General features: G+C 41.6%; 2 protein-coding genes across 6 annotated transcripts; both read right to left on the bottom strand.

Annotated features, from left to right (window-relative positions):
- Positions 1–1335: 1335 nt before the first annotated feature.
- LOC115136285 (remodeling and spacing factor 1-like) lies at positions 1336–16298 on the bottom strand. Its single transcript, XM_065023773.1, has 16 exons — positions 15904–16298; positions 13807–13898; positions 13526–13618; positions 12965–13170; positions 12654–12772; positions 7930–12446; positions 7449–7715; positions 6980–7084; positions 6759–6838; positions 6599–6653; positions 6292–6401; positions 6097–6164; positions 5491–5725; positions 4983–5197; positions 4441–4626; positions 1336–4228 (listed from the first exon to the last, which is right to left on the bottom strand). Exons 1-16 carry the CDS (start codon positions 16055–16057, stop codon positions 3705–3707), a joined length of 7026 nt encoding a protein of 2341 aa, XP_064879845.1. The 5' UTR covers positions 16058–16298; the 3' UTR covers positions 1336–3704.
- Positions 16299–22574: 6276 nt separating this feature from the next.
- LOC115136063 (small ribosomal subunit protein uS3) lies at positions 22575–27445 on the bottom strand. 5 transcript variants are annotated; one of them, XR_003864564.2, is made up of 8 exons: positions 27356–27445; positions 26531–26661; positions 25898–25991; positions 25512–25606; positions 24811–24998; positions 24143–24380; positions 22985–23494; positions 22575–22652 (listed from the first exon to the last, which is right to left on the bottom strand). XR_003864564.2 is itself a non-coding variant. In XM_029671441.2 (7 exons), exons 1-6 carry the CDS (start codon positions 27383–27385, stop codon positions 24181–24183), a joined length of 738 nt encoding a protein of 245 aa, XP_029527301.1. In that variant the 5' UTR covers positions 27386–27445; the 3' UTR covers positions 22575–23494; positions 24143–24180. The 5 variants fall into 5 exon arrangements, 3 of the variants coding, with proteins under 3 accessions (XP_029527301.1, XP_029527302.1, XP_029527303.1); XR_003864566.2 differs by having other exon boundaries at positions 22575–23080; positions 23448–23494; XM_029671441.2 differs by having other exon boundaries at positions 22575–23494.
- Positions 27446–27655: the final 210 nt, after the last annotated feature.

Genomic DNA, 27655 nt, shown 5'->3' with positions numbered 1-27655 from the left:
TATTGAAGAGTAACAGACAAAACATAGAAAACCAATCTACAAGCTAATGTTGACATACCAGACCTACAGTATAGTTGTCTCCCCAGTCTTCCAATTCTACCTGTAATAAACAATAATAAGGAACAAACACTGTTGAATCATTGGCACCAACCTCCCCCTGGCAGAGGACTGCCTGTGTGTCAGACAGCCCCTCCCAACTAGTGTACCTTTATATGATCATTGGCACCAACCTCCCCCTGGCAGAGGACTGCCTGTGTGTCAGACAGCCCCTCCCAACTAGTGTACCTTTATATGATCATTGGCACCAACCTCCCCCTGGCAGAGGACTGCCTGTGTGTCAGACAGCCCCTCCCAACTAGTGTACCTTTATATGATCATTGGCACCAACCTCCCCCTGGCAGAGGACTGCCTGTGTGTCAGACAGCCCCTCCCAACTAGTGTACCTTTATATGATCATTTGCTCCAACAGATTTGTCATTTAAAATGAAGTAGGTCCACCATGTCATACTCATGAAATACAGGTGATAAACGTCATCTCTTGAAAACATTACATCAGAAATCAGACATTTTTTTCATCCCAAAACGATGGTAAACTAACCCAAGGCATTTGCATATGATTCCCACAATGCAACTGCCAGTAGACGCTTTGGGGCAGTCCAACTAATGGTGCGGTAACTCAAGTCAATATTATCATGTTAGTGGAGTGCATTGCAGGCAGCTCAGAAATTATTTTTAATTAGCCTTCCTTCACACGGAAGTATTAAAAACATTGTGTGATTAACCAAGACTAATAAGAAGTTTACCATTGGTGATGAACACATGCCAACACTTCTTTACAAAAGACAAATTTACAAGTAGGCTTAATTTCTTAATTAGAGCGCATTTATCTTGAACTTTTCCCATGATTCTGACGATGGCCACCTTTGTGTCCAGGGTCATGTTCATTGGGGCACAACTGAAAATGAAAACAAGGGCTTCATATTGGACAAGTTCAGTTAGCACCTCCCCATTTCACTCTGTTTTCTACCATTTTATGCTTACTGAACACAACTCATCAGTCCTGCCAGGTGTCGTCCGTGCCTCCAGTGGTTGGTTCATGCTCTCTTGTTCAGTAGCAAGACACAAGGAACACTGCTGAGCAAAAGAGTTTAGAGGTCTGTGACTATTGAACCTTGTAAATCCTTAAGGTGGCCAACGCATCTGCACATAAAAAAATAACATCCAACAAACATGCCAGATATCCAATGAATTCATTACAAAACAGTGGTGCCAATATCACAACCCCTCTACAAGGAAAACTATTATAAACAATGCAATCATAAATGCAATCATAAATAATTGCCAAATATATTTATTTCCATGATAAAAGAAAATGCCTCTAAATATACATTACAGCAAAAACTAGATATACACACTAACATTAGAGGTCAATTTATGGTCTGAACCATTTCCCCCAAACAAGTTGCATTCTGGTATATCATTCCCTAACAAAGATTAATCCAGCATGCCGTTTATCCATAATCTTCTTTTGATTCAAGGCCAGAGCCTGTATTCAGTCTCAGAGTAGGAGTGCTGATATAGGATCAGTTGCATTTTAGATCATTATGAATAATATGGACAGCAGTCCTACTCTGAGAAACTGTTTGAACATAGGCCCAGAAAGGCAGTGATTTAACCTGACCTCAAAATGGAACCCTAAAACCAAAATGAGCTCATATTTGAGAACAGACAAAGGATAGGCTTTCTGAGATCGGAGACATTTATTTAGTCTCCAGTTGATGCAGTAAGATGTAGAGGGAAGACTAGAGCGAGGGTAGTGTTCTCTACAATCAACACTGGTGGTGGCAGAGGATTCCGAAAAGACCAGGGGACATTTTAAAAAATGTTTAAAAAAAAAAAAAAATAGTCGATGAACAACGACAGGTGTATACTCAGTAAGTACCTTTACTTCAAGGTTTTGAACCTACATACAGTATCGACAAGGTACATAGGAAACAGTATGCCACTTGGTTTGCTAAGGAGGAAAACAATAAGTGGATGATTTGATATACAAAGAAATACATTATAAAAACACAACATACGTAAAATAATGGTTAAAATGCTGACATGGTTATTGAGAGGAACAGAGAAAGTTGGCAGAAAATTCTGTACATAACAAATCCCTTCGAATATTAGCATATAAAAGTCTAAAACATGGGAATTTAATCCATTGATAGTGTTGGCAGCACACACTAAAATTATATTTATACGTACACAAAAACTAAACTAGGGTTTTTAGAAACATATGCACACAGAGGTGAGAAGATCAGGGTTGGTCTACTCTAGTTGGTGACATTAAATACACTCAAACCTCCATTTAAAGGAAAGTCTTGTCAATGTGGTGGTAGTTAACACATTTTAATGTTGATTAAATGACACCTGTAATTTGGCGTGATGCACTGAGGAGCTAGCTGCCTTAATAGTGTTTGTAACAATAATTAAAAACGGTTAAAAATACCACTTGATGGGAACGTTTGATAAAAATAAAAACGGGATATAGGCTGCAGTACAACATTTCAATACTTTGAGTAAAAACAATTAACCAAATCCATGAGAAACACTTTTGGAGATTGTATTTTCTAGAAAGTATGAGATCGGTTGTGGGTCTGGTCTCCCAGTCTGTCAGTTAAAAAAGCTGTTTCTAGCATGATGATGACGATGGTTCTGTGTCATGTTTTCCTATGGGAATTCTGACTTAAACTGTTATGCTCATGCTTTTTCATCCAGTGCTTGTTTTAAATGGTCTATAAAAGAAAGTGGGAAACCTGTGTAATGGTTTAGCTTATCAAACAAATGACTAATAAAATTTAACACATCAAAACAAAGAATAAATAGTTTGATCGATGTAAGAGGATTAAAATGTGGAATTCAAATATCAAAAAAGTGAAAGACATTCATATTTAAAGTTTGGGGTAAAGAGCAGGGGGATAAAAACAACGATTGGTTTCCAGCAGTTGATCCACAAAACTATGTTAATTTAAGTCGTAAATGGAATGCAGTTTGACCCCTGACATCTATTCTCATAAAAATGTTGAACAATACACATTTACATCCTACCAACAAACAATTAATGTCATACAAGAAAATGTCCTCTTTGCCAGGCAGGAATACTGAGAGGTGCCTCTCAGAACAGGAAGTCATGGGTCATGTTCATTAGGTCACACAACAGAAAATCAGCGTTTCTTAAATGGACAAGGCAAGGTAGTCCCCTCCCGGTCTGTCGGTTTTTTGCCGTTTGGGGCCTAATGAACACAACCAAGAATTTGGGAGATGGACTCTTTGTATGTGGGGGTAGTGGATGGACCCCTGAGTAGACAACCCTAGAAGTTGGCTGGAGAAACAGGTAGGTTGATTTGTGTGTCATTTACGGTCAAGTATCTGACCCACATGTCCATCGGTGACCGAGTACAGAGGATAAGACAATGCAATGTAACGTGCCACTTAACAACCTTCGGAGTTAGTGCTCTCAATGACTGTACAATCACACTGCGAAAGGTGTGAAGACAATGAACTTTCCCCCCGTAAGATGTCCAGTTCATACGGATGGATGGGGTCATACTAATGGGGGGGGACAAGGAGGATGAATAAAACAGTTTTATAATAAGGACAGGACAGAAACATTTTTAAAAATACTACAGAAAAGAACAAACGTACATCTTGGGTTTTTACAACATATCACTGTTGCAGACAAAGTCCACCAAGTCTGTGACCCCCAGCAGGTCATCCTCATCATCATCCTGTGGTGCCAACTCCAGTCCATTGGGTGCTATGGCGACAGCTGTGGCCCCAGGTTTTTGGGGCCCAATGTGAGCCAGGCCCTCTAGGGCCTTGATGGGACTCTGTCCATTGGTGGGGGGATGCAGCTCCACCAGGCCGTAGTCCAACGGGCTGGCTCCCTTCCCCAGCACTCCCCCTTCCTCCTCTTCCCTGGTTTCTTTCGTCTCCTTCTCCTCCTCCTCCTCCTTGTCAGAGTCGTCCGAGTCGATGCGGTTCACACGCTTGCGGACAGGACGTTCTCCCTCAGATGATTCATCGGAATCGTGGTCGTCATCGTCCTCCTCAGAGGCTCGCCGCCGTTTCAGCGAAAGTCGTCTGCGGTGCTGCTGGGACTCTTTTTCGGACGAGTCGGCCCTCCTCTTTAACCTAGTCCTCTCCCTCTCGCTGTCGTCTGAGCCTCTGGAGGAGCTCGCTGAAAGAACCAGGTACATGGAAACAATGGACGTTAGATAAAACCATATTATTGTTAATATCAGTTAAAGTGACGGCAAGTGATGACACGTTAAATAAACAAATTAATTAGCCAACTAACTACAGTTTACACACATCCTACAGAGAACCTATGCTAATAGCAGGGTCGGTGAGGCAAAGAGAGCGCGTTTAGAAAAAAAATGTCTGCCTGACCTTCGCTGTCTGAACTGGCGAGGCGCCGCCACGGTTTGACTTTGTCACGGTTTGTGTTGGCCTTGGAGCCGTCAGAGTCTCCGGACGACTCGCAGTAGTTGACCTGCTTCGTCGTCTGACTCCGGCGGGATCGGCGTCGGCTACAGTCCAGGTCGCTATCGCTGAACTCGCTGGAGCCCTCCGACACTAGTTACACAGGTCAACACAGAAAGAGAGCCACGTCACATACCTATAGGTTTTCAAAAGGACAATTACAAAATCAACACAGAAGTTTTCAGACATTAAAATCAAAAGATGGATCCACATCTGACACAATTGGCTATGTCTAACCAGTGTACTGAAGGCCTCAACTCCAAATGAATGGAACAGTCAGGACCTTTTCAATTAATTTTGGATTACGGCATAAACCTGAATCAACAAAACAGATGGCCTGGAACTTGTCCCAAGAGAAGACCACTTTTGAGATCTGAAAACATCTAACAAAGTTTGATTCTGGAGTGTAATGACCTTTCAAACCAGAGGAAATGACGATGCCAACGTACCCATTTCTTCCTCACTCGTCTCCTCTTCATCGTCTGAGTACCTTCGTGGTGTGCGGCGCCGTCGCGGCTGAGCACTCCTCTGACGTTTGGCTGGCCTCCTTGTCCTGGCGGTTCTGCGTTGTGTGCTGCCGAAGTCGCTGTCGTCATTGGAGTCGACTGCCACTTCGCTCTCTGCATCGCTCTTGTCCGACGCCACAAACTCCTCTTCCTCCGTACTACATGAAAAAGTGTGCAGTGGAGAGAGAAAAAAACAGAAGAATGAGTGACAAATGAATTCAACACCCCTTTGTGTCACACCTTTCTGGATGTAATAGCCATCAATGAAGTGGAACCTTGGCTTGTGTTCATTATGGCACACAATGGGAAATGTTTAAAAACGTGGAAAACAAAAAAAGTCCAGGTAGTCCCTCCGCGTTTCAGTCCGTTGTCTTCCATTTGGTGCCTTATGGACACAACCTCCCTGTTCTGATTCATGAACCCCTACCTCTCACTTTCCTAATGAACCTACTTGTCACTGAGACGGAACTCGTCCTCGCTCTCTTCCTCCTCCATAGTGCTGTCGCTGTCCAGGTCGTTGAGACGCCGGCGCTTCTTCCTGCGCTGGCTGGCGTTGGGCCGTGGCAGGCACCCATTCTCCTTGCCCTCGCCGCCCTCGCCACCCTCTCCTGCTGCCAGGATAGTGGACATGTCCTTCCCTCTGCTATGGCCTGTGATGTTGGCCATGTCCTTGCCTCGACCAGCTCCTGTAGAGGGCAGCACATGATAACATTTAGACCCAATCCAACAGGCACACAAAGATTGTTTGCAGGCTACACAAGTTAAAAAACTCTGAGGCTGCATTTCATTCAGGGAAAATCCCTCTTTTACCCTCGTTCACTTCTCCTGACAGAACTGATAGGAGTGGATATGTATACGAGGGCAGAGGGGGAACATCTATCTTAGGATGAAATACAGCCTCAGACTTGACTCTTCGTAACCCTTATTAAAGGAGTGCACAATTATTAGGGAATCTGAGCAAGCACCATGTTTGCACAGATGAAATGACGCAGCCAAAAATTATTTCAGAACATCAATAAAAATGCACCATAAACTATATTCCATAATGTTCTCCTACCTCCACCATCAGCCTCTCTGATGTCTTCTTCAATTGCCTCCTCAATAGCCTCATCAAATTCATCAAACCTGCAAACAAGACATTGAAATTATTCAGGGAATTTATCCGCCACCATACGGAAACAATAAATAAAGACCAGCCACACACAGCACATACAATGTTCTGATAACCATGAGTTCAGTACAGACGTCATACCTGTAGCTTATGCTTTTCTTTGCCCTTGTGGACCTTCGACCCCAGCTCTTGGTTCGCTCCTTCTTCTCCTTCTTTACCACCTCTTCCTCCCTTTCTTCCTCTACCTCCAACTAAAAATGACAGTTGGCAATGTGTCAGTTCACAGTACAATATAGGAAGCAAACATTTATGCTGACATCAGTCTTGGCTAGGCAATGAACAGTGTGACAGACCATCTTACACAGACATCCTACAAACACACTGAATTCTGGATGTGTTGCAATTGACTTCCATGATGGTATAACCATAGCAACCAAATGCTGCCTACCGAGGGAGTGATGATGTTTTCAACACTGATTCCAACATAGACCAACCGCTCTTTTCTGGAGGGAGAAAATAAAATCATTTAAAACAACTTTATGAGCTACATTATCTTCCTGTTGTCATTTGCTGTTTTACACCAAGGGTCATGGTTCAGAGGTTGATACCGTCGCTCAGCGCGCTCCCTCTTTTTCAGGGAAGCATCGAGATTAGTAAGCTGCTCCTCAAGCTTGTCACAGAGCAGCTTCTGCAGGGGTCACAAGGAGAGAGGGGTAAGATTGTCAAATAATACCACACATAAAGCAAGCCATTAGTTTAAAACAATAATGTGGCTAGCATCCAAACTGTAGTGCAACTACCAATTGTTTACCATCTGGTGGTTACTTACATGTTGGCAGGGTGGGCAGAACCACTCCCCGTCTGGGATGATCATGAGAGGGGGTCTGAGGCAGGCCGTGTGGTAGCCGCTATCGCACGAGTCACACAGCAAAATCTGTGAGGAGAACACGAAGGTGTATTAGCTGGAACACATTATTTTGTAGTCTTATCAGTCAGTTTAGATACATATTATGAATATAGTATAACCACTGACAGCCCACCAGAGCTGGGGTCAATTCCATTTCAATTCAGAAAGTACACTGAAATTCCAATTTGAATTCTCTTCAATGCATTTAAAATAACAAACACGTGGAATTGGAATTTGATTTACATTCTGCATTGACTGAAACTTATGTGGAATTGACCAGAACCCTGCAGCCCACCATGTGGGCAATTCCATTATTATTATCACAACTATATGCTACCCATTGTGCCATTTATTGAGCTGAGAAAATAAGGATCACATTTTCAGGACCCACCAGCTCAGGTTGGTTGGGGAGGCCGCAGTGTTTGCAGGGGTCATCGTTAGGAGGGAGGTCATCATCCGAGGAGGTGTCAGAGTCATCGCTGTGCCTCTCTCTGTTCCTCTTCCTCCTCTTGCCCCTCTCCACCTTAAAGCTTTCATCACTGTTGTCCTCTTCGCTCTCCTCTTCACTCGACTCACTTTCATAGTCTTCACCAGAATCATTATTTTTGCGCCTTTGTGTTCGAGTGTTGGACCACCTGGTCTTTCTCCTCCGTCGCCCCTGAAAACATATGTCATCTTGACAGCCAAATCATAAACACAGACATTCTAACTTTTGGGTTACATGAAGCTAATGTAAGACAGCATACACATAAGTTCCTGATGGCTGACAATGTGTGAATCCCTGATCTAAAAGACACTGTTGATCCAAAAACATGCATTCACAATCCAACATATGAATGTAGAAATATCTGCAGTTACTGAAAAAAACTTACCTTAGATTTGTACAGTCCATCTTGATCAACCTTCTCTCTCGGTTTCCTCTGAACAGTTTTCTCCTCATCACCCTTCTCTACAGGGGGTGTGGCCTCTTTCTTCTCCATCCTCCTGTCCTGGAACTCCACCCCCTTAGCGGTCGGCCTGCAGATCCTGGGTGACCTCCTCAGGGATCTCCCAGTCTCACCAGTATCTGACCCAGAGTCCCTCTCCTTTCTCTGGAGCTCAGCTCTCCTCCGGTGGGTAATCCCGCGTATTTTCAGGCGAATTCCCTCCTCTTGGATCTCTGATGTTGTTCCCGCATCCTTTTTTTCACCCTTGTCCTCATCCTCTTTGTTATCATCTTCCTCAGACCCCTCACTTGCTTTTGCCTGAACCAATTTCTCTTCTACCGTTGAATTTTTGTCATCTTTCTCAGTTCCATCATCCTCCATTTTGTCATTTTTCTTAGGATGATCAGGCTTACTCCCATCCTCTTTTGGGGGGCATCCCTGTGTTGTGGCATCTTCCTTGATTACTTTGTGCTGGCTTTTGTCCGTCTCACCCTCAGTGAGAGATGATGCCTTCTTACTAATAGCCTGTTTTTCTGATGATGCATCACAGTTCATGGGCTTTGGGTCTTTGATAGGGTTGGTCTCAGACTTTACTCCACTTTTAACAGCCTTTTTAGGCCAGCCTTTTTCAGCATGTCCCTTGATCTTTATGTTGTCATGTGTTGACTTTTCCGAACACATTTCCATAGGCTCCTCCTGTTTCACCTCCACTGGGACAGACTTTTTGAGAGAGGGTAATTGCTTGGCGTCCTGAAAGGTGACAAGTTTCTCTCCTTTTTCTGCAACTGGCTTTGTGTCTGCCAGTTTCTCAGTTTCTTCAGTGTCTGGTTTCTGTCCCCTAGAAGATAGAACAATCTTTTTAGAGATCGTCTCTGTGTTTTTAGCCGATTTCTCTGCGACTTTAGGGGTAGGTGTAGCTGATTTAGCAGACTTCTCTGCATCTTTAGGGGTAGGTGTAGCTGATTTAGCAGACTTCTCTGCATCTTTAGGGGTAGGTGTAGCGGATTTAGCAGACTTCTCTGCATCTTTAGGGGTAGGGGTAGCTGATTTAGCAGACTTCTCTGCATCTTTAGGGGTAGGTGTAGCTGATTTAGCAGACTTCTCTGCATCTTTAGGGGTAGGTGTAGCTGATTTAGCAGACTTCTCTGCATCTTTAGGGGTAGGTGTAGCGGATTTAGCAGACTTCTCTGCATCTTTAGGGGTAGGTGTAGCTGATTTAGCAGACTTCTCTGCATCTTTAGGGGTAGGTGTAGCCGATTTAGCAGACTTCTCTGCATCTTTAGGGGTAGGTGTAGCTGATTTAGCAGACTTCTCTGCATCTTTAGGGGTAGGTGTAGCAGATTTAGCAGACTTCTCTGCATCTTTAGGGGTAGGTGTAGCTGATTCAGCAGACTTCTCTGCATCTTTAGGGGTAGGTGTAGCGGATTCAGCAGACTTCTCTGCATCTTTAGGGGTAGGTGTAGCGGATTCTGCAGACTTCTCTGCATCTTTAGGGGTAGGTGTAGCGGATTCTGCAGACTTCTCTGCATCTTTAGGGGTAGGTGTAGCTGATTTAGCAGACTTCTCTGCATCTTTAGGGGTAGGTGTAGCGGATTCAGCAGACTTCTCTGCATCTTTAGGGGTAGGTGTAGCGGATTTAGCAGACTTCTCTGCATCTTTAGGGGTAGGTGTAGCGGATTCAGCAGACTTCTCTGCATCTTTAGGGGTAGGTGTAGCTGATTCAGCAGACTTCTCTGCATCTTTAGGGGTAGGTGTAGCGGATTCAGCAGACTTGTCTGCATCTTTAGGGGTAGGTGTAGCGGATTTAGCAGACTTCTCTGCATCTTTAGGGGTAGGTGTAGCGGATTTAGCAGACTTCTCTGCATCTTTAGGGGTAGGTGTAGCTGATTCAGCAGACTTCTCTGCATCTTTAGGGGTAGGTGTAGCGGATTCAGCAGACTTCTCTGCATCTTTAGGGGTAGGTGTAGCGGATTCAGCAGACTTATCTGCATCTTTAGGGGTAGGTGTAGCGGAATCAGCAGACTTCTCTGCATCTTTAGGGGTAGGTGTAGCGGATTCAGCAGACTTCTCTGCATCTTTAGGGGTAGGTGTAGCGGATTCAGCAGACTTCTCTGCATCTTTAGGGGTAGGTGTAGCTGATTCAGCAGACTTCTCTGCATCTTTAGGGGTAGGTGTAGCGGATTCAGCAGACTTCTCTGCATCTTTAGGGGTAGGTGTAGCTGATTTAGCAGACTTCTCTGCATCTTTAGGGGTAGGTGTAGCTGATTTAGCAGACTTCTCTGCATCTTTAGGGGTAGGTGTAGCGGATTTAGCAGACTTCTCTGCATCTTTAGGGGTAGGTGTAGCTGATTTAGCAGACTTCTCTGCATCTTTAGGGGTAGGTGTAGCTGATTTAGCAGACTTCTCTGCATCTTTAGGGGTAGGTGTAGCTGATTTAGCATATTTCACTGTATCTTTAGGCATTGCTGATTTCTCTGTGTCTTTTGGGGTAGCCAATTTCCCACCTTCTTTAGGGGTAACCAATTCAGTAGATTTATCTGTGTCTTTAGGGGTAGCACATTTCTCTGCATCTTTAGGGGTAGCCGATTTCTCTACCTTTTTGGGTTCACCCAGTTGTGATTGGGTTGTTTTCTCAGAGACGTCTGCCATCTCCATGTCTTTTGGTCCAGATTGTGTCCTAGTCGCTTTAGCAACAGTTCTCATTTCATCTTTACAGATAGACGCTGAGAAAACTTCCTCCAGGACAGCTTTTTCCTTCACCTCAGCGGCAGCCTTTGCATCTGTGCCTACAGCAGGTTTCTCCTTGGTGACAGCTGACATTTTATTGTCTTTAGGGTTATCACATTTCTCTGCATGTTTAGATGCCTCTGGTTTCACTGTCATTTTAATGACCAACGATTTAGTCTCTTTAATGCTCTCCAGTTTCTCTGCTTCTTTATTGGAAACTGGTTTGTCTGCCTTTTTAAGGAATGAGGACGTATTGGTCTCTTGAGAGATGGCCAGGTTCTCAGCATCTTTACTCTTTTCTGAAATCTCTGTCTTTTTAATTACAGAAGTTTTGATATCTTTAGAAACATCACATTTCTCTACACCCTCTTTGTCGGGTGGTTTCTCTGTATTTTTTACGACGGTTGGCATCTTTATGCATTTAGAGTGGTCTGGTTTCTCTGTAATTGGGTCAGGTCTCCCGGTTTGTTTAGTAATGACTGAGGTTTCTGGGTTTTTAGGGTTTGACCACTTTTCTGTACCTTTTGTGCAGGGTGTTTTTTCCATATCTTTCACGACAGAAAGGGGATAACCGTCCTTATTCACAACTGTTTTGTCTGTTTCCTTAGAGACAGCTGACTTGACCTCTTGAGAGGTAATGGATGAATCTGTTCCTTTAGTTTCATCTGGTTTCTGTGACTTACTAGACAAAGGGTTTTCATCGGTTTCTATTGATGTATAGGTTGTGTGTTCTGTACGACACACTTTTACATCCCACTTGGATACCTTGACATTTTGTTCCTCTTTACAATCAGAGTGCTTCTCCGGTGGGCTTGTTGCATCCTTAGATGAAGTCAATGGCTTTGTCATTAGAGGGGACGGAGATTTAGCCTCTTTTAAGGCCGATTTTTTTACTTCCTCTGAATATTCAGTGCTTTCCTTTTCTGCTGGAACCATTTTCTGTAGACTTGTTTCATTGGCCATGGCCACCTCAGTGTTGCTTGCCATCTCCTCTTTCTCCTTGTCCAGGTTTATTTTCTCTTTTGCACTAGCTTCTGCTGCTTTACGTTCTTCCCCAGCAGCAGCTTTTGTTTGCTGTTTTTTGCCATCAACAGAGTCTCTTAAACCATTATTGACACTTGTTTCTGTTGTAGGCTGAGCATCACCATTCATTTGATCACTTATACACTCTATCGTCCCCACCGGGGCATCAGAGATCTCTTTACTTGTCTCCTCAACTTCAGGAGCTTCTTTGACAGGAGCAACAGATGGGTTTCGCACAAAGATACTACTGCCACCGCCACTATTATTATCAAAATTTTCACAAAGTTTCATCTCTCTCTTTTTCAATGGGATTTTGGCCTGCTGGTCATTCTTCATGGCCCTTTGGAGTTCATTTGCAGTCTTCCTCTTGGCTTCATCTGTCTGTTCTGTTTGTGGCGTCAGACAAGGTTTCTCTGCAAGAGGCTCTGTAGCATTTGTGGTTGTGCTCTCCTTGGATTCTGACACCTCCATTGGCTCTTCTTTGATGGCCCAGGTGTTTATGGTGACCTTGTCATCCACCATAGGCTCCTCTGATTGGCTTTTTGACTCTGACTCATCTTTGAGGCCATTCAATGAGGATTTGGCATCTGATTCGTCTAGCTGTGATTCCTCTTTTTCTGTAATCTCGGTTTTTGGAGAGACTAAGGAAGTTGTTCCCTTGGAGGGTTTGTCCTCTTCATCCTCTGAGGTATCCTCTGTCTTTTTAACTTCCCCTATAGGAGAAAAGGTATAAATAGGAATTGCAGTTACAACAGAATGATATATTCATAGAAAATAAAAGTACAAGATTTAGAACTGCATCTATCAGGGAAATAAGTTGTTTACCTTTGACAATATCAATATCATGAAAATGTTTGTGAGTAAACAACAAATAACAGATGACATTATTGGTGTAACAAGCCTTGTTGGTATAACACTACCTTCTCCCCCAGTATTATTTTTCGCCTCATCTTCCTCCTCTCCTTCTTTCTTAGTCAACAGTGCTGGGTCGATTTGAGTCTTTAGCAGTGCCAGGATCTCAGCCAAGCTGTTTCTGTCTCTGTATAGAGATGGATAATTCAAATAACTCTTTCCAGTTTAGTAATCTTGTGGTAAAATTACATATAAACCACGTAATCTATGATCCACCTGGAATACAAGACCTTTGACATTTAGGCTCTGCAGTACAACAGTATGCATCTTTCCTCCCCTGAATCACATCCGGCCCGTCATTCCAATGGTTCCACAGTACCTGACAATGCACTTCCAGGAAGACCCGTCCAGGTCGTCCTGCTCCTCCACATAGACCCTCACATTCTTGTCCTGGTCAAGTTGGAACCAGTACATCAGGCCATCTTTGTCCTTGCCAATGGGGAGAAGCCGCATCTTATCAGGATCCTCCTCATTGATTGCTGTCTTGAACTTTACATTGTCATCAAACTGGCATTCACACAAATGCTGGATATAAAAGAGAGAAAGTATGAGAATGTTGCACTTAGGGGGAAATAATTATGTTAGTAGGGCTGCATGATATGGCTAAATATATTTTGCTATATTTTTATGGAATATTGCAACAGCAATATGACTTGCAATACAACAACACACTTGGGTGAACTGCACAAGTTATGTCCCGCTATCACTGGCATTACTATTTTCAGAGAATTTACTTTTGTACCATACAGAAGAAAGGCCTTATTTAAGAACGTGAAAAATCTGTGTAATTCTTACTACCTGCAACTTTTTTGGAAATATGTTGCATGTCTTTGCATAATTATAGCTATATTGCAACTATACAGCTATATTGCAACCTTACTTTGAGGATTCCAGTCTTGTACTCCACAGACATGTCCTTGTATCCTTTATTTTCAAGCTCCCATGCCCAAGTACTGTTGAACTCATGGCACACCTGTAAGAAAGCACATTCCATCAGCCTTTGGTTAACCTCAATACTATCATCATTCAGAATGCCCAGACTCATGCCACTGTCTGTATTTTACAAAAATGGAATATATTTAAATGTGATTAATCTATAAAGCTACGCCTAACTGTATGAGTGTGCAGAAAATGTCCAGCCTTGTTCTGAGATCTATTTACCTTCACAAGGTACTTCTCCCATCTGTCTGCGGACACTGACTTGCCAATCTTCCTCAACAACTTCACGTGAAGGTCCACCAAGATCTTTGGAACTGAGGGGAGAGGTGGGATAATGACACCATTTGGTAAACATCAATGTTTCTCAACCACATATAACCTATTGTATAGGCCAATAAATAGCTACAGCATGTATATCTTGAATATGAATCCCACTCACACACTGTCACGAATCCATATCCTATGACATTTCATAATATGTATAGGTATTGGTCCATTAGCACTTCAAATTAATTAGTTTTGCATTAGTTAATATCAAATGGAGACAAAGGAATTTAAATATGTTTTGATGAGAGTGGGGAATAAGAAAATAAACATTTCTTCACATATTAAAAAGAAAACTCCTGTGCACAGTTGCCCCAGTATCTGTGCGTTAAGGATGTCGCCAATGAGTCTCCTCTCTAACGCCCAGAAATCTCTGATTCGACAGCTCTGCAAGCTTTATAATGTAAAAAAATCAAAATAAATGAGTTACTCACCAAATATGGAATTTCGCTGAGCAACCATCTTCATTTACTCCTGTTATGGCAGGTATGTACTTCCAAAAAAGGTCTAAATAAACATTTACAACAACCAAAATAAATTAATCTTGGAGACCTCATTGAACTGTTGTAGACTTCCGACCTGTGCTTGGCAGTAAAGCCAGATATTGGAGGTGCCAATAAGCATTTTTTTCAGTGGGTTGTACATTTTTATTTAAACCTTTTTTGAAAGTACATACCGGACGTAACGAAGTAAATGAAGAACATTGCTCAGCGAAACTCCATATTTGCTGAGTAACGAACGTATTTTGACATTATAACGCTTGCAGAGATGTCTATTGAGAGTTTGAATTGGAACTTCCTGGGCGTTGGAGAGGAGACATGTCATACATCTCTAAAGTGGAGACACTGGGACAGTGCACAATACCAAAATTAAAGGCGTGCATGATGCAACATGGTTTTATTTATTAAAACAATGCATTCAAAATAGATATTTGCTAATTTCCTAACAATATAAAACAAAAACGTAACATGACTAATATAATAATATGGAAGTATGGAATAACAATGTAGTATGTGTGATACAAACAACCAAAATCCGCCAAAATAGTTTGAATAAAGCAGACCATTCTTTGCGCGTAATCTAATTACAGCAGGACACCATTGAGTAGGAAGTTCTTGCGTGAGTGTGTCGTTGAGATAACAATAGAATGTGTTACAGATTGCATGTCAAGCTGGGAACAACATGATTCAATTGAAGACGAAACATACTTGAGAGAGACTAGTATAATGGGTTACATTACTTAAGGAAAATAGTGAAACCAAAAGACACACTGGAAGTTGGATGCTAACCATGGTGCATTTGATTGCACTTTGTTTTCTCAAATATCTAGAGTCTAGACTGATGGAAATGTTTGAAACTACAACATTAGAGGTCTAAAGTGATGTACATAATGCTATGTGTCTGTCTAATGTATTTCATCCTAACAACTACCAATATAAAAAGTGCTCCATACCCTTGATAAAAAATATTATTATTATTATTTTTAACCATTGAGCAGGAAGCCCAGAAGATGAGCATGCGCAATACAGCGCGAGCGAACCACCATGCCAAAACATTACTTAACTGTAAACACAGTGGACAATGTTGTCCTTAACGCAACACACTCAATCCTAAACCGAATAATAGGAGTGCCCAATATACTTTAATAAATGTTAAAAACAGATCACCTTGGAGCAAAAGTTCAAAGCACAATATTTTCTGTAGGCTGTGTGGTGAAGTGCATTTCAGTCCCTGGCAGATAAAGGCTGGCTTGGCTGGAAAATAAATGGTCATTTAAAGCCCCAAATTTCACGGAAGCCCTTCGATCAGTTCACGGTTAAACAATGCATATATTTCACCCTGGATCCTAATAATACATCTGGGACAACAATACATGTATATAAAATGGGTTATGTTTGGAAACCACACAATAACACAACTAGTACGAACGACATAGAACACTATGCAATGTGGAGTCCCATCTTCCCACAGTAGCTCGCGCTTTTCAAACTATACCTGAGATTGTGTCTTGGAGATATCGCTCCAACTGTGGAAATGTAAGCTCCGGTAAATCAAGCAAGGTTCCATACCGCTCTAGAAAAGAGCATATCACGGCGTAGCTTGGGCAAAAACCGGGGGTAGAACCCGCCGATGCTGCCGAGGCAGCCATCTTTTCCGATGGAAGAGCAGCAGACAGTAACAAAGATGGTGGATAAATGAAGATAGTTCACACAAGCCGTTTACCATTGAAACAAATGATCAGTTCCGGTCTACTTAACTGGGTGCGTCTCTCAGACTCCAATGCGATTGCAGCTGGGCCTGGTCGGGTCTACTTAGTTCATTGACGTTAATTGAACCAGGAAAATACAGCGAGTGGGGTGTCTCTTTTCCTCTTCTGTCTCTGACAGTACGTCTCGGAGGACCAATGACTGCCCACAATTCACCGCGTCAAATAAATTAGTGGCCCAGAGGTCTTTGCGGTAAAAAAAAAATATATAATAATAATCCAAATGACTAATGTAAACAAACGAGAACGCGTGGGGAATGATCACTCTGTTATAATGTCTGCACTGGTGGTGTGAACATTTTCATATTCTTCCATAGATCATTTAACGCCAATTAACTAATGTAAAGTCGGCTATACAGTGGCTCGGACCACTGAGCAGCTGCCATTTTGTAGCGTTTAGGACTGGCAATTTGATTTTGATGCGAAAGCTTGCTGAATTTGTACAACGTGATCGATCCAATGTTGCACAGTCCATTTTTTCGTAGTTGTATCAATTCGCTATTTGTAACATTTTCAACACCAACAACGCTACAATATTAGTGGAAATATAATTTTGGGGAAACAGCAGAATTATATTAATTATCTTGAAATAATTTAACAAAATAATCTGAAACATGATTTTGTGTCTCTTCAGAAGACTAGATTTGTAAAATACAATGCCAATGAGTGACGGTAAATACTGACAAATGGAATGTGATAAAAGTGGTTAAATTTCAGCATTACACATGGGTCTTTCTATAAACTACCTTCACAAGTGAGAATTTACTTGCAGTAGACAACTTTTTTGGAGCGGTTACAAAGCCATTAATAATACTGTGGCTTTTTTTCCCCTTCAGTGTAATTACACATTGACCTTGATCCTGTGAAAATCCTGGATATTGCTGTCGGATTCTTTTTTAGTATGGAAATGTCGGAAGTGTACTGTAACCTTGCAACATTTCGTATCTCCCTATGTTTAAGGTGTGAAAACAGTTTTCATGAGCACATATATCCAAAATAATATATGTGCTTGAAAAATCCAACGCTTCAAGCAGAAAGAGTAACTTTAATATGTTTAATACAACTAAAATCTATAATGTCATTCAATAATTACACATAATATTTGTTTGATGTGTGTTTGATGTCTAGCTGTTTAGTTACACGCGGACATTATCGCGCGCAACATCAGCTGATTCAGGAAAGGATTTTCTGAATGACAGGCAAGTGATGAAGTGCTTGTGTGATACTGCGCGCGATTTAACAACAGCCAAAATGCGGGAATTATGTTGATCTTGAGGATTGACAGAACATTTTGGTGTCTATGTTGTCAAGATAATAAGCATACTTAGTGGATAATATGTACGTTTTGATCGTTTGTTTCTCGACTTAAAACGGAGCAATTGGGAACGTGAAAACGGGTTGTTTGTTCGTTCTTAAAAGGAAATCGAAAAAAATATATTTTTGCATATAAAACAAAAAAAACTTGTGGGTGGGATTAAATGTCACAGCCAACACTTCCTGTTCTTCCTGTTCTTTCAAAGTAGGAGGTCACCCTTCTAATTCCATTATGTTATCTATTATCTATTAATTAATTAATGAACTGCTGTTACTGTAAATGGTTAGCTAACTGATATATTTTAGCTACCAAGCTAACCATTGGTAATCTTAAATTATGCTATACAGACAAAACATATAGTCAGTGGTTGCACATCTAATTAGCTGAAATTAAGTTTGGGTGTGAATAGTAGACATGTAAATATTATTTCACAGTTTACAGCAGGTCTCCAGCTACCCAGACCTGTCTATTCAGCCTGATAGGGTGCCGTGGGTGTGTCCAGTTTACACCTGTGCAAATCTATGTGTGTGTAACGGATGTGAAACGGCTAGCTTAGTTAGCGGTGGTGCGCGCTAAATAGCGTTTCAATCGGTGACGTCACTTGCTCTGAGACCCTGAAGTAGTAATTCCCCTTGCTCTGCAAGGGCCGCGGCTTTTGTGGAGCGATGGGTAACGATGCTTCGTGGGTGACTGTTGTTGATGTGTGCAGAGGGTCCCTGGTTTGCGCCCGGGTATGGCCGAGGGGACGGTCTACAGTTATACTGTTACATGTGTATAGCAATTTAATTAAACATCCAATCAATGCTTTAAGTGTTGTGCAGTAGGTCCACACCTAAAGGATTGTGGGTTCCTGTCCAGAAACAACCCCTACCCCGAGACACTTCTGGAGATCTGAGAGAATTGCACAGGTTTAAGCAATACCTGCAAAATTCCACCATGCCTATCAGAGGGTAAGGTGGAGCTGTCACCGTGTCACCAGCCATCAATCCCTCTCAGATCTTCACAAGTGTCCCGACTCTGGGCAGTAGGGGCTAGGGGTTGTTTCTGTACAGGCCATGGGTGTTATGGTAGCTCAGTCAGCCAGGCACTGTCAAAAAAAATGTAATAGCTGTCACATACTTGAATCCTTTGTCCTTGAGGGAATCTCAATTGCATTTCCTTGATTCGTTGCATGTTCTCTCCTCAAAACCCACTGGATGAAAAGGTCAGAGGTCTCTCCCCTCTGCCCTTCTCATCCAATGGGTTTTGTGAAGGAAGTGAGGAGAGGGGATGTGATGAATAAAGGAAATTAAATTGAGATTCTCCCCTTGTTTCCACCATTCCTCATCTCCCTCTCAAAGCACATTGGTTGAAGAGGAGTGAAAGTTCCTCCCCTCAGGCTCCAATGTACTTTCAAGGAGAGGCTAAGAGTGAAGGAAAAAGGACAGAGGATGCAAGAATGTGATGTATAGTTTTCACACACACTGCTTGAAGAGTTTACTGATTATGATTTAATTGTCGGTTATTATTGTCAATGATTTTGTCGACAGAACCCATGCTATTATATTACTGAATTAAATTATATGAACTATAGAAACATAGAATTGCAGTAGTTTATCTTTTTCTTTCTTCTGGAATGTTTAGCATGGCTATAAATGATAGAGAAGTTGACTAAAGCACAAACAGACCTGGCTACTAGGCATGACAAAAAAACATGCAGTGTCCTTGTTTATGTGACATGGGCTGTTACAGTGACCATATTACCGCAGTCAAATTCCACATGACCATTTAGTCACGGTAACTAGGCTTCTCCAAAACTGTACTGATGGTCATTAGTAGCGTACAAAACTGGCTAACTTCCAGTCACTAATGCCCTGGTACTCAGTGATCTATTGTCCCCTCTAATCACTCTGATATCAATGCAAATGCTATCATAAAATGACCTCATAAACACTTCATGATTTGGTAGCCAGCCTAGTGGTCAGTGCATTGGGCTAGTAACCGAAAGGTTGCAAGATCGAATCCCCGATCTGACAAGGTAAACAATCTGTCGTTCTGCCCCTGAACAAGGCAGTTAACCCACTGTTCCTAGGCCATCATTGAAAATAATAATTTGTTCTTAACTGACTTGCCTAGTTAAATAAAGGTGAAATAAAATAAATACATAAAAAAATAGCGTAGGCCTACTCTATGCTATACGAGCTCAGCTATGCTTTGAACTGTCTTTTTTTTGTTGCCTAAATTATGACTATCCAATCTACTCATCACATTATGAATAGTAGGCTATCTTACATAAGTCTGCAAATGCAATGATGCATGGAATGCTTTATTATAAATATGCATTTTTTATGGTGAAAATTAGCCTCCCCAAACTTGAAACACATGCGCCGCCTATGTATGATGGTTGTAAAACAGATTAATGTGCTTAATTGTAAGAATTTATCAATAAATCTAGCAGCACGAGAAAGCTGGGATCCTGTTTTAAATAGTGGCCAGTCAAAACTCTGTTTTCACATGCGATTGCGAAATGGCTGGGTTTATAAGAACACGTCTCACTTGGCTTTCTAGACTATGTGCTCTCTAACCGTGTTCCAGGGGTTGTAGGCCTGTAGGCTACATTTGGAGTTATTTGGTGACTTTAGTTGTGATACAAACCTTATCAAAACATATAGGTCTATGGGCTAGGCTACATGATGTGTGTGACTATGATTTGAAAAAGTTGCAAAAAAAGACATGCTGTTTCTTGCCTTACTGCACATGCTGGGCATCATTCACAAGTGATAATATTGTCATCCATCAGACTATTCTTAATTTAATCTAGTTTTTACATACACTAAATAATATATGTGTGAAATTGGTTTTGATTTAGAATGAACCATTATCATGCACTTGTTGGAACAAGGGCAGGGGGAAAAATACCTGTCATCTATGCACTTAAATAGTGAATGCGGCAAAAAGCATTTAGTGATGCTTTTCCCCACAGGTCATTTTCATGCCAGCCAGACTATACTCATGTTGTAAAGCGAAGCAATGTACTTAATATTAGGAACATTGAGAAATAAATATAGTAGGCCTAGCCTATAGAAAGCTGATGGGATCCTCTTATTTTTAATAAGGCCATCAACATTCTGCTTTCTCACAAAATGACATAGAAATGTTGCACAACATGAGCTCAAATTTTGTATTACCTTTATTTAACCAGGTAGGCCAGTTGAGAACAAGTTCTCATTAACAACTGTGACCTGACCAAGATAAAGCAAAGCAGTGCGACAAAAACAACAACACAGTCACACATAAACAAACGTAGTCAATAACACAATCGAAGAGAAAAATAGACAAATCTATTTATGGTGTGTACAAATGTAGAAGAGTAGGGAGGTAGGCAATAAATAGGCCATGGAGGTGAAAAAAATGACAATTTAGCATTAATACTGGAGTGATAGATGTGCAAGTAGAGATACTGTTGTGCAAAAGAGCAAGAGGGTGAGTAATAATATGGGGATGAGGTAGTTGGGTGTGCTATTTAGATTGGTGGGTACAGTGATCGGTAAGCTGCTCTGACAGCTGATGCTTAAAGTTAGAGGGAGATATGACTCCAGCTACAGAAATTTTTGCAATTTGTTCCAGTAATTGGCAGGCGAGAACTGGAAAAGGCGGCCAAAGGAAGTGTTGGCTTTTGGGGATGACCAGTGCAATATACAGTTGAAATCGGACATTTACATACACCGTAGCCAAATACAGTTAAACTCAGTTTTTCACAATTCCTGACATTTAATCATAGTACAAATTCTCTGTCTTAGGTCAGTTAGGATCACCACTTTATTTTAAGAATGTGAGAATAATAGTAGAAAGAATGATTTCTTTCAGCTTTTATTTCTTTCATCACATTCCCAGTGTTGGAATGTGAACCCAGTCTGAGCGCTTTAGAGCAGATTTTCGTCAAGGATCTCTGTACTTTGTTCCGTTCATCTTTCCCCCGATCCTGACGTCTCCCAGTCCCTGAAAAACAACTCCACAGCATGATGCTGCCAGGTTTCCTCCAGATGTGACGCTTGGCATTCCAGTTTAATCTTAACTCACTAGACCAGATCATTTTGTTTCTCATGGTCAGAGTCCTTTAGGTTCCTTTTTGGCAAACTCCAAGCGGGCTGTCATTTCCTTTTACTGAATGGCTTCCATCTGGTCACTCTACCATAAAGGCCTGATTGGTGCAGTGCTGCAGAGATGGTTGTCCTTCTGGAAGATTCTTCCATCGCCAGAGGAACTCTGGAGCCGTCAGTGACCATTGGGTTCTTGGTCACGTCCCTGACCGAGGCCCTTCTCCACCGATTGCGCTTTGGCCGGGCGGCCAGCTACAGGAAGTTTTGGATTTTCTAAACCTCTTACATTTAATGATGAAGACCAGTGATCTTGGGGGCCTTCAATTCTGAAGAAATGTTCTGGTACCCTTGACACAATCCTGTTTCTGAGCTTAATGGACAATTCCTTCGACCCCATGGCTTGGTTTTTGCCTTTTCAAATCATGTCCAATCAATTAAATTTACCACAGGTGGACTCCAAACAAGTTGAAGAAACATCAACAATCAAAACAGGGTGCACCTGAGCTCAGTTAAGTCTCATAGCGAAGGGTCTGAATACTTATGTAAATAAGGTATCTGTCAAATACATATGCATAAAATGTTTGCTTCATTATGGGGTATTGTGTGTAGACTAAAATTTGTTTATTGAATCCCTTTTAGAATAAGGCTGTAACATAACAAAATGTGGAAATAGTTAAAGGGACTAAATACTTTCCGAATGTACTGTATTTGTATGATAGTGTCTAGACAATGGACAGTCTGAATAGAAAAGGTGTGCTGCAGTAGTTTAATAGGATGAGCCTTGACTGGAATACAGTATATACACACATGAAATGGGTAAAATAGTATGTAAATATTGAAGTGACCAGTGAGTTTTCAATGACTATGTACATAGGGCAGTAGTCTAAGGTGCAGAGTTGAGCTACTTGTAACATTTGGAGGTGGGTATCAAGGTAACAGAAGTTACTTCGAAAGGATTTTAAAAGGCAAAGGCTCAACATTAATAGTAAGGGAATTTGGTCAATAATTAAGACAACATTTAAATATTTTATTTGTTTCTTGAAAACCAAAAGGTATTTGGAGAATTTCCTCCACTCACGATGACCTGGAAAAGAACAAAGGACATCATTGACATTTCAACCACCTTTAAACTAAGGGTCAGCAACAGGCGGCCCGGCCCGCTGGCCCCCGAAAGTTCAGTGGAAGATGGGGAGGCTAAATTGTAACAAATACACAGATGTAATCAAGGTATGATTTTTTTTTTAAAATTTTTAAATACGATATCTTAGTTGTGGTCAATGTGCAGTGTACAAATCATTAATTATGTTCCGGCCACCTGACAAAATCACTCCTGAATCTAGTTGCCTACTCTTGCTTTAAACCCTTCTACGACTCTTTAAAAAGACATTCTGCAGTTCAAACAAAACGGTACCCCACCATTGTTTCAGTAGACAGCTGAGGGATGGGCAGGAGAAATGCAATCACCCCCAAATTCATAGACATATGGATGAGGGCTATTGTCTGGTCGATAATCTGTTGATCAAAGAAGAGTTCTTTAGTCCAGAAGTCACAAGCAAAAATGTTGGTACAAGACCCCAAATTATCCATATAGAAGTAGGTCCAGGCTGCTTGGCCTGTACTTAAATGTGCCAATTTGGGCCCGTTTTGATAGTATTTCTGAATGTCTTAGCTCACCAGCTGTAGAGTTTCTCCTCAAATGTTCCTCAAAACAGCAAGATAACAAAAGCACTTTTTTTTTTTGAATCCACTGAGAATGACAATAGTAACTCAATGTACTTGACAAGTAATTCAATCTCTCTCCCTTTCGATAACCACTTGACATGAAAGGTTAAAGTGTAATGCTCCTAGCCACTGGAAATGTCATAAAATAACTGATTACCTCTTATCCCTCGCACAAAAAGCCTACAGCCGTCTGTCCCGAGCTCACTGGCGCAGGAAAGGAAACAATAATAAGCCAGAACAATAATCCAGAATATTTTACACAAAGTAAATTGGCTAGCGCTAGCTTAGGGACAGACACAGTTGATACTGTTTCTCAAGTTCGTTGCAGACAGCCACATGTAGCCAATGTGATTCCTATAATTATTTTAAAAATCTGGATTTTTTTTTTATCCCTGCAGGCTGCAGTGTTTACTTTTCGGCTTTATGTAGGCTATTTTTAAAGCTGACAATAGTTACTTTAAGATCTAGATAATTTTGATAATTTTGATAGAATTTAGAGTAACCACATGACATGGTGTAGCCCATTACCAGGAACTTCAGGAGCGCAGCAGCAGGAGAGGGTCGAAAGAACATACTACTCTGTCAACCAAGATAACTAGTTTATTTTTTTTGTTCTGGGACAACCCTAATGGGTATACACAATAAAATTTGATGTAGCAATCGCAGATGTCAATTTTAACAAAATGTATGTATTAGTATGTCAATGGGTGACGTGTGTTATGATGCCAAGCGTCCTTGCCAGCAGTGTGATGCAGACAGGGATAGTAGGAAATAGTTTGTGTGCAGGGGGAAAGTCAAATCAGCGCCGTAACTTATTATCCTGCCTTTAACACGTCACTAAACCCGTCTTACATTGAAAATGTGAGACGCTGGCTTGGGGTCCCTCATGGTTATGCTGTTGGGACGGGTGTGGCAGGTGCGACGACAGCGGCCTCCGGCTTGGCTCCCTTCTGCTCAGAGATGGGCGTTGAGGGGACCTGCTCGTCCTTGGGCTCCACGATGCTCACGTGGTCAGGGAGAGGTTTCTTGGGGCCAATCTTACCGCTGGGATCCCAGGGCAGCATGATTTTCACCTTAATCCCCAGCACACCTTTGGATAGGCAGAACAGAGTGCACCCCAAGTATGTCACCATTTCATCACTTATTATTTCAGTACTGTTGCATAACACATCCTCTTGGTCATGGTCTGGCCCATCACTAATGCTAGATTCACACCATAGGGCAGACCCGAACCACGCAGAGCTAGCTTGGATCATTTATTCTCACCGTGCTTTCCTGTAATATCGCCCTTTGTCCTGAAGTGTACACTTCAGGACATTTCCCACAAATCTAAAAAACAACATTGGAATGGAGGCATGGGCTATTGGGAATTTCAACCAATTTTTTTGTTGGTTTTTGAATGTTTACCCCCTTTTTTCTGAAATCAGGCTGTAACAAAATGTGGATTATGTCAAGGGGTATAAATACTTTGAGGGCACTGTATAGTGTGAATCAAGCATAAAACCCCTGGGTGAACTCACCTTGGCGGAGGAGCACGTGGCGGACAGCGGTGTCGACGTAGTAGTTAACGGGGTCTCCACTGTGGATCATGAGGCCATCCACGAACTTCATGGACTTGGCCCTCTGGCCCCTGAGCTTTCCAGACACCACCACCTCGCAACCCTTGGACCCGCTCTCCATGATGAACCGTAGGACACCATAGCAGGCCCTGCAACACAAAAACGAGCAGAATTATAAAATACATATCTTACAAGTCCCGTGTCTTCAACTTGCCCCTAAACACTAGTCATTCCACCATTTAGAAGTGTAAAATATTGACTTTAACAGGATCTTCCAGTTCCAACGAAGGAATAACTATTCACAAGAGGTGTAACACTGCATCACTTCACTATATTTCCATTTGCGCATTCATGATAATGATTCATTAGCGTTGTAAAGGTCAATTGTGGCTGAAGGCAAAGAGTTTACAGTACGCCGTCGGTTGTTCCAATGAATGGTTGTTCTAATACACAACTGAAAACTAAGCTTACCATTTTCACTGCACTTGACATACTCCACAAACATCTTGAAGTTTTAAATGTCAGTGCATATACATTTAACATGCTACAGAGTTGCATTTCTACATTCAAAGTACTTGTATTACATATCAGCAATCAAATAATAATGAATCAAGTATAATACCTAGGTAGCATAAAAAAAAAAACAGGTAAAAGATCCTCACCTGCGGACAGCGAGACCCCCGAGAAGCTTGTAGCGCAGAGACTCTGCCTGGGCAATGGCGCAAAGACCACGAGTGGCAACCTTCTCAGCATACAGCTGATGGCAAGAGAAACAGACATGGAAAGTTACAAAACATACCCACAGTATGGTGCAAACCTTTCATAGCACAGAGACCCACCCCCCAGGGATGTTTTGGGGACAATGAGACAATGGTAGAACTGCTGTTATCATTTGACAAGGAACAAGCAAATATAAACTTTATAGTCACCCACCAACCTCAAAAAGGTTGCTGTATGCAGGGGGGAAGAACAATACTGCGCAAGTGTCACTGTAAATTATCCTGCAGTCGGCCCTTCCTACATTGATATGATCTGAAATGTAATTTACCTCCACACTGCCCTCGGGGAAGCCAAACCTCTTCTGGACCACTGCAGTCAGCTCACGTATACGACGCCCCTTCTCACCAAGCACGTTTTGTGTCCTGGAGAAAGAACATGGTATGTTAGTGCCTCATCAGTTTGATTCAACTCACCGACTCACTTTCAGCAGTAGTTACCAGAATACACATTTCCTAAACAAACAGGGTTTGTCAGATATTCAGACATCACAAGTGGTTATACGTTGAGAAAAGTCAAGATTACCCAGCTGTTGCAGAAAATGCATTTGAAATATTGGGAACATTGTAGCTTCCACTGCAAACAGCAATCCCTTGTTTAAAAAAAATAGTCACCGAATACAGCTATATGCCACAATTCAAAATGAAGGGAACAGATTAGCATCATGTATCTTCCAGATTTGGTGTGTTAAACTATTCTATTAATTTTGAGTTTAGGCATATTGCTGGTCATGCACAACCAATGGATTAATCTTTACATGACTACTTTTGAGGTCAAAATATCCAACAAACTTTGATTTTGGAGTGTAACGTGCTTTCAAGATATAATAAATCAAGTGGTCAGTCTAGAGTAGATGGCCATCACTAGTCCTCTGTGGTCTTTGTGTCTGGGGTTTTGGTCTCACCTGGTAGCCAAGATGATGATTTCAGTTCTAGTTGGGGTGACACGAACCTCCACACCTGAGTAGCCATCCTCAGCCAGCTCTCTTGTGAGGAACTCGTTCAGTTCAGCTTTGAAGATACCATCAGCGACAAACTAAAAATATGAGACAAACTGTAAAAATATGAGGACAGGCGGAGAGGGGTTATCAGCAGGGAACTTAGTAAGCCATATTAACCTGGTGTGACAGACAGCAACATGGCTACTTGTTGCAACAATCAGTAGACTAATCATTGTTACACTAACATGCCAAAAAAAAAAAAGGATGAAATATAACTTACATGTAACATGCCAATAATATTAGAAAAAAACTTGAACCCCCCTCTATCCGGTGTAACATTTACATTAACTAGCTTAACTAAAGTTAATCGTTTTTTCGAAAGCACCTGGTCTTTGGCCTCGCGGTGACATTGATGTTTTATGTAAAACTGAAAATACTGTAACGTTATAAGAAACATGCATGACCAGGATCATACCCATCAAGGCGCGGATTGCGTGAAATCGAGGCTGCGCGTATAAAAGGTAACGGTGGGTTAGCAAAGTAGTTAGTCTTTCACTAGTTAGCTACACTAGCCAATTAGGAATATATTTCGGCACGCTTCAGCATGGGATCATGTGCGCGTGCTGGCTAGCATGCTAAAGAACTAGCTACCGGCAATGACTTCAAAGCTACAGAATGTTAAATTCTACTCACGTGACATGTGCCGCAGAAATTAACTGCCTAACTATAAGAACGGTTTCTATTTAGGTGAACTCAAAACTGTAATCCTAAAGATAAATCGACACAAACCTTTCTCTTCTTGGAAATTTGCACCGCCATCTTGGGATTTGTCGTTAACCGGAAAGACTGATCTGTTTCCCGGAAATGCTAATATGCAAACGTTTTCATATCAACGCATGCGCGCGCATTCCCCTGGTCGGCAACCCATGAATAAGTAAAATATTAACACATAAAACATCTCAATACAGGTCTGACCATTTTATTTCGGTCTGAGATATGCGTGTGTGTGTGATTTTTATATATATATATTTATATTATATATATATATATATATATATATATATATATATATATATAATGTTACCGCTT

This window comes from Oncorhynchus nerka, linkage group LG10, assembly GCF_034236695.1.
Source record: "Oncorhynchus nerka isolate Pitt River linkage group LG10, Oner_Uvic_2.0, whole genome shotgun sequence".
In the NCBI taxonomy this organism is placed as follows: Eukaryota; Metazoa; Chordata; class Actinopteri; order Salmoniformes; family Salmonidae; genus Oncorhynchus; species Oncorhynchus nerka.
The sequence above is the reverse complement of the archived record's forward strand: the minus strand, read 5'-3'. Positions and strand labels throughout refer to the sequence as shown.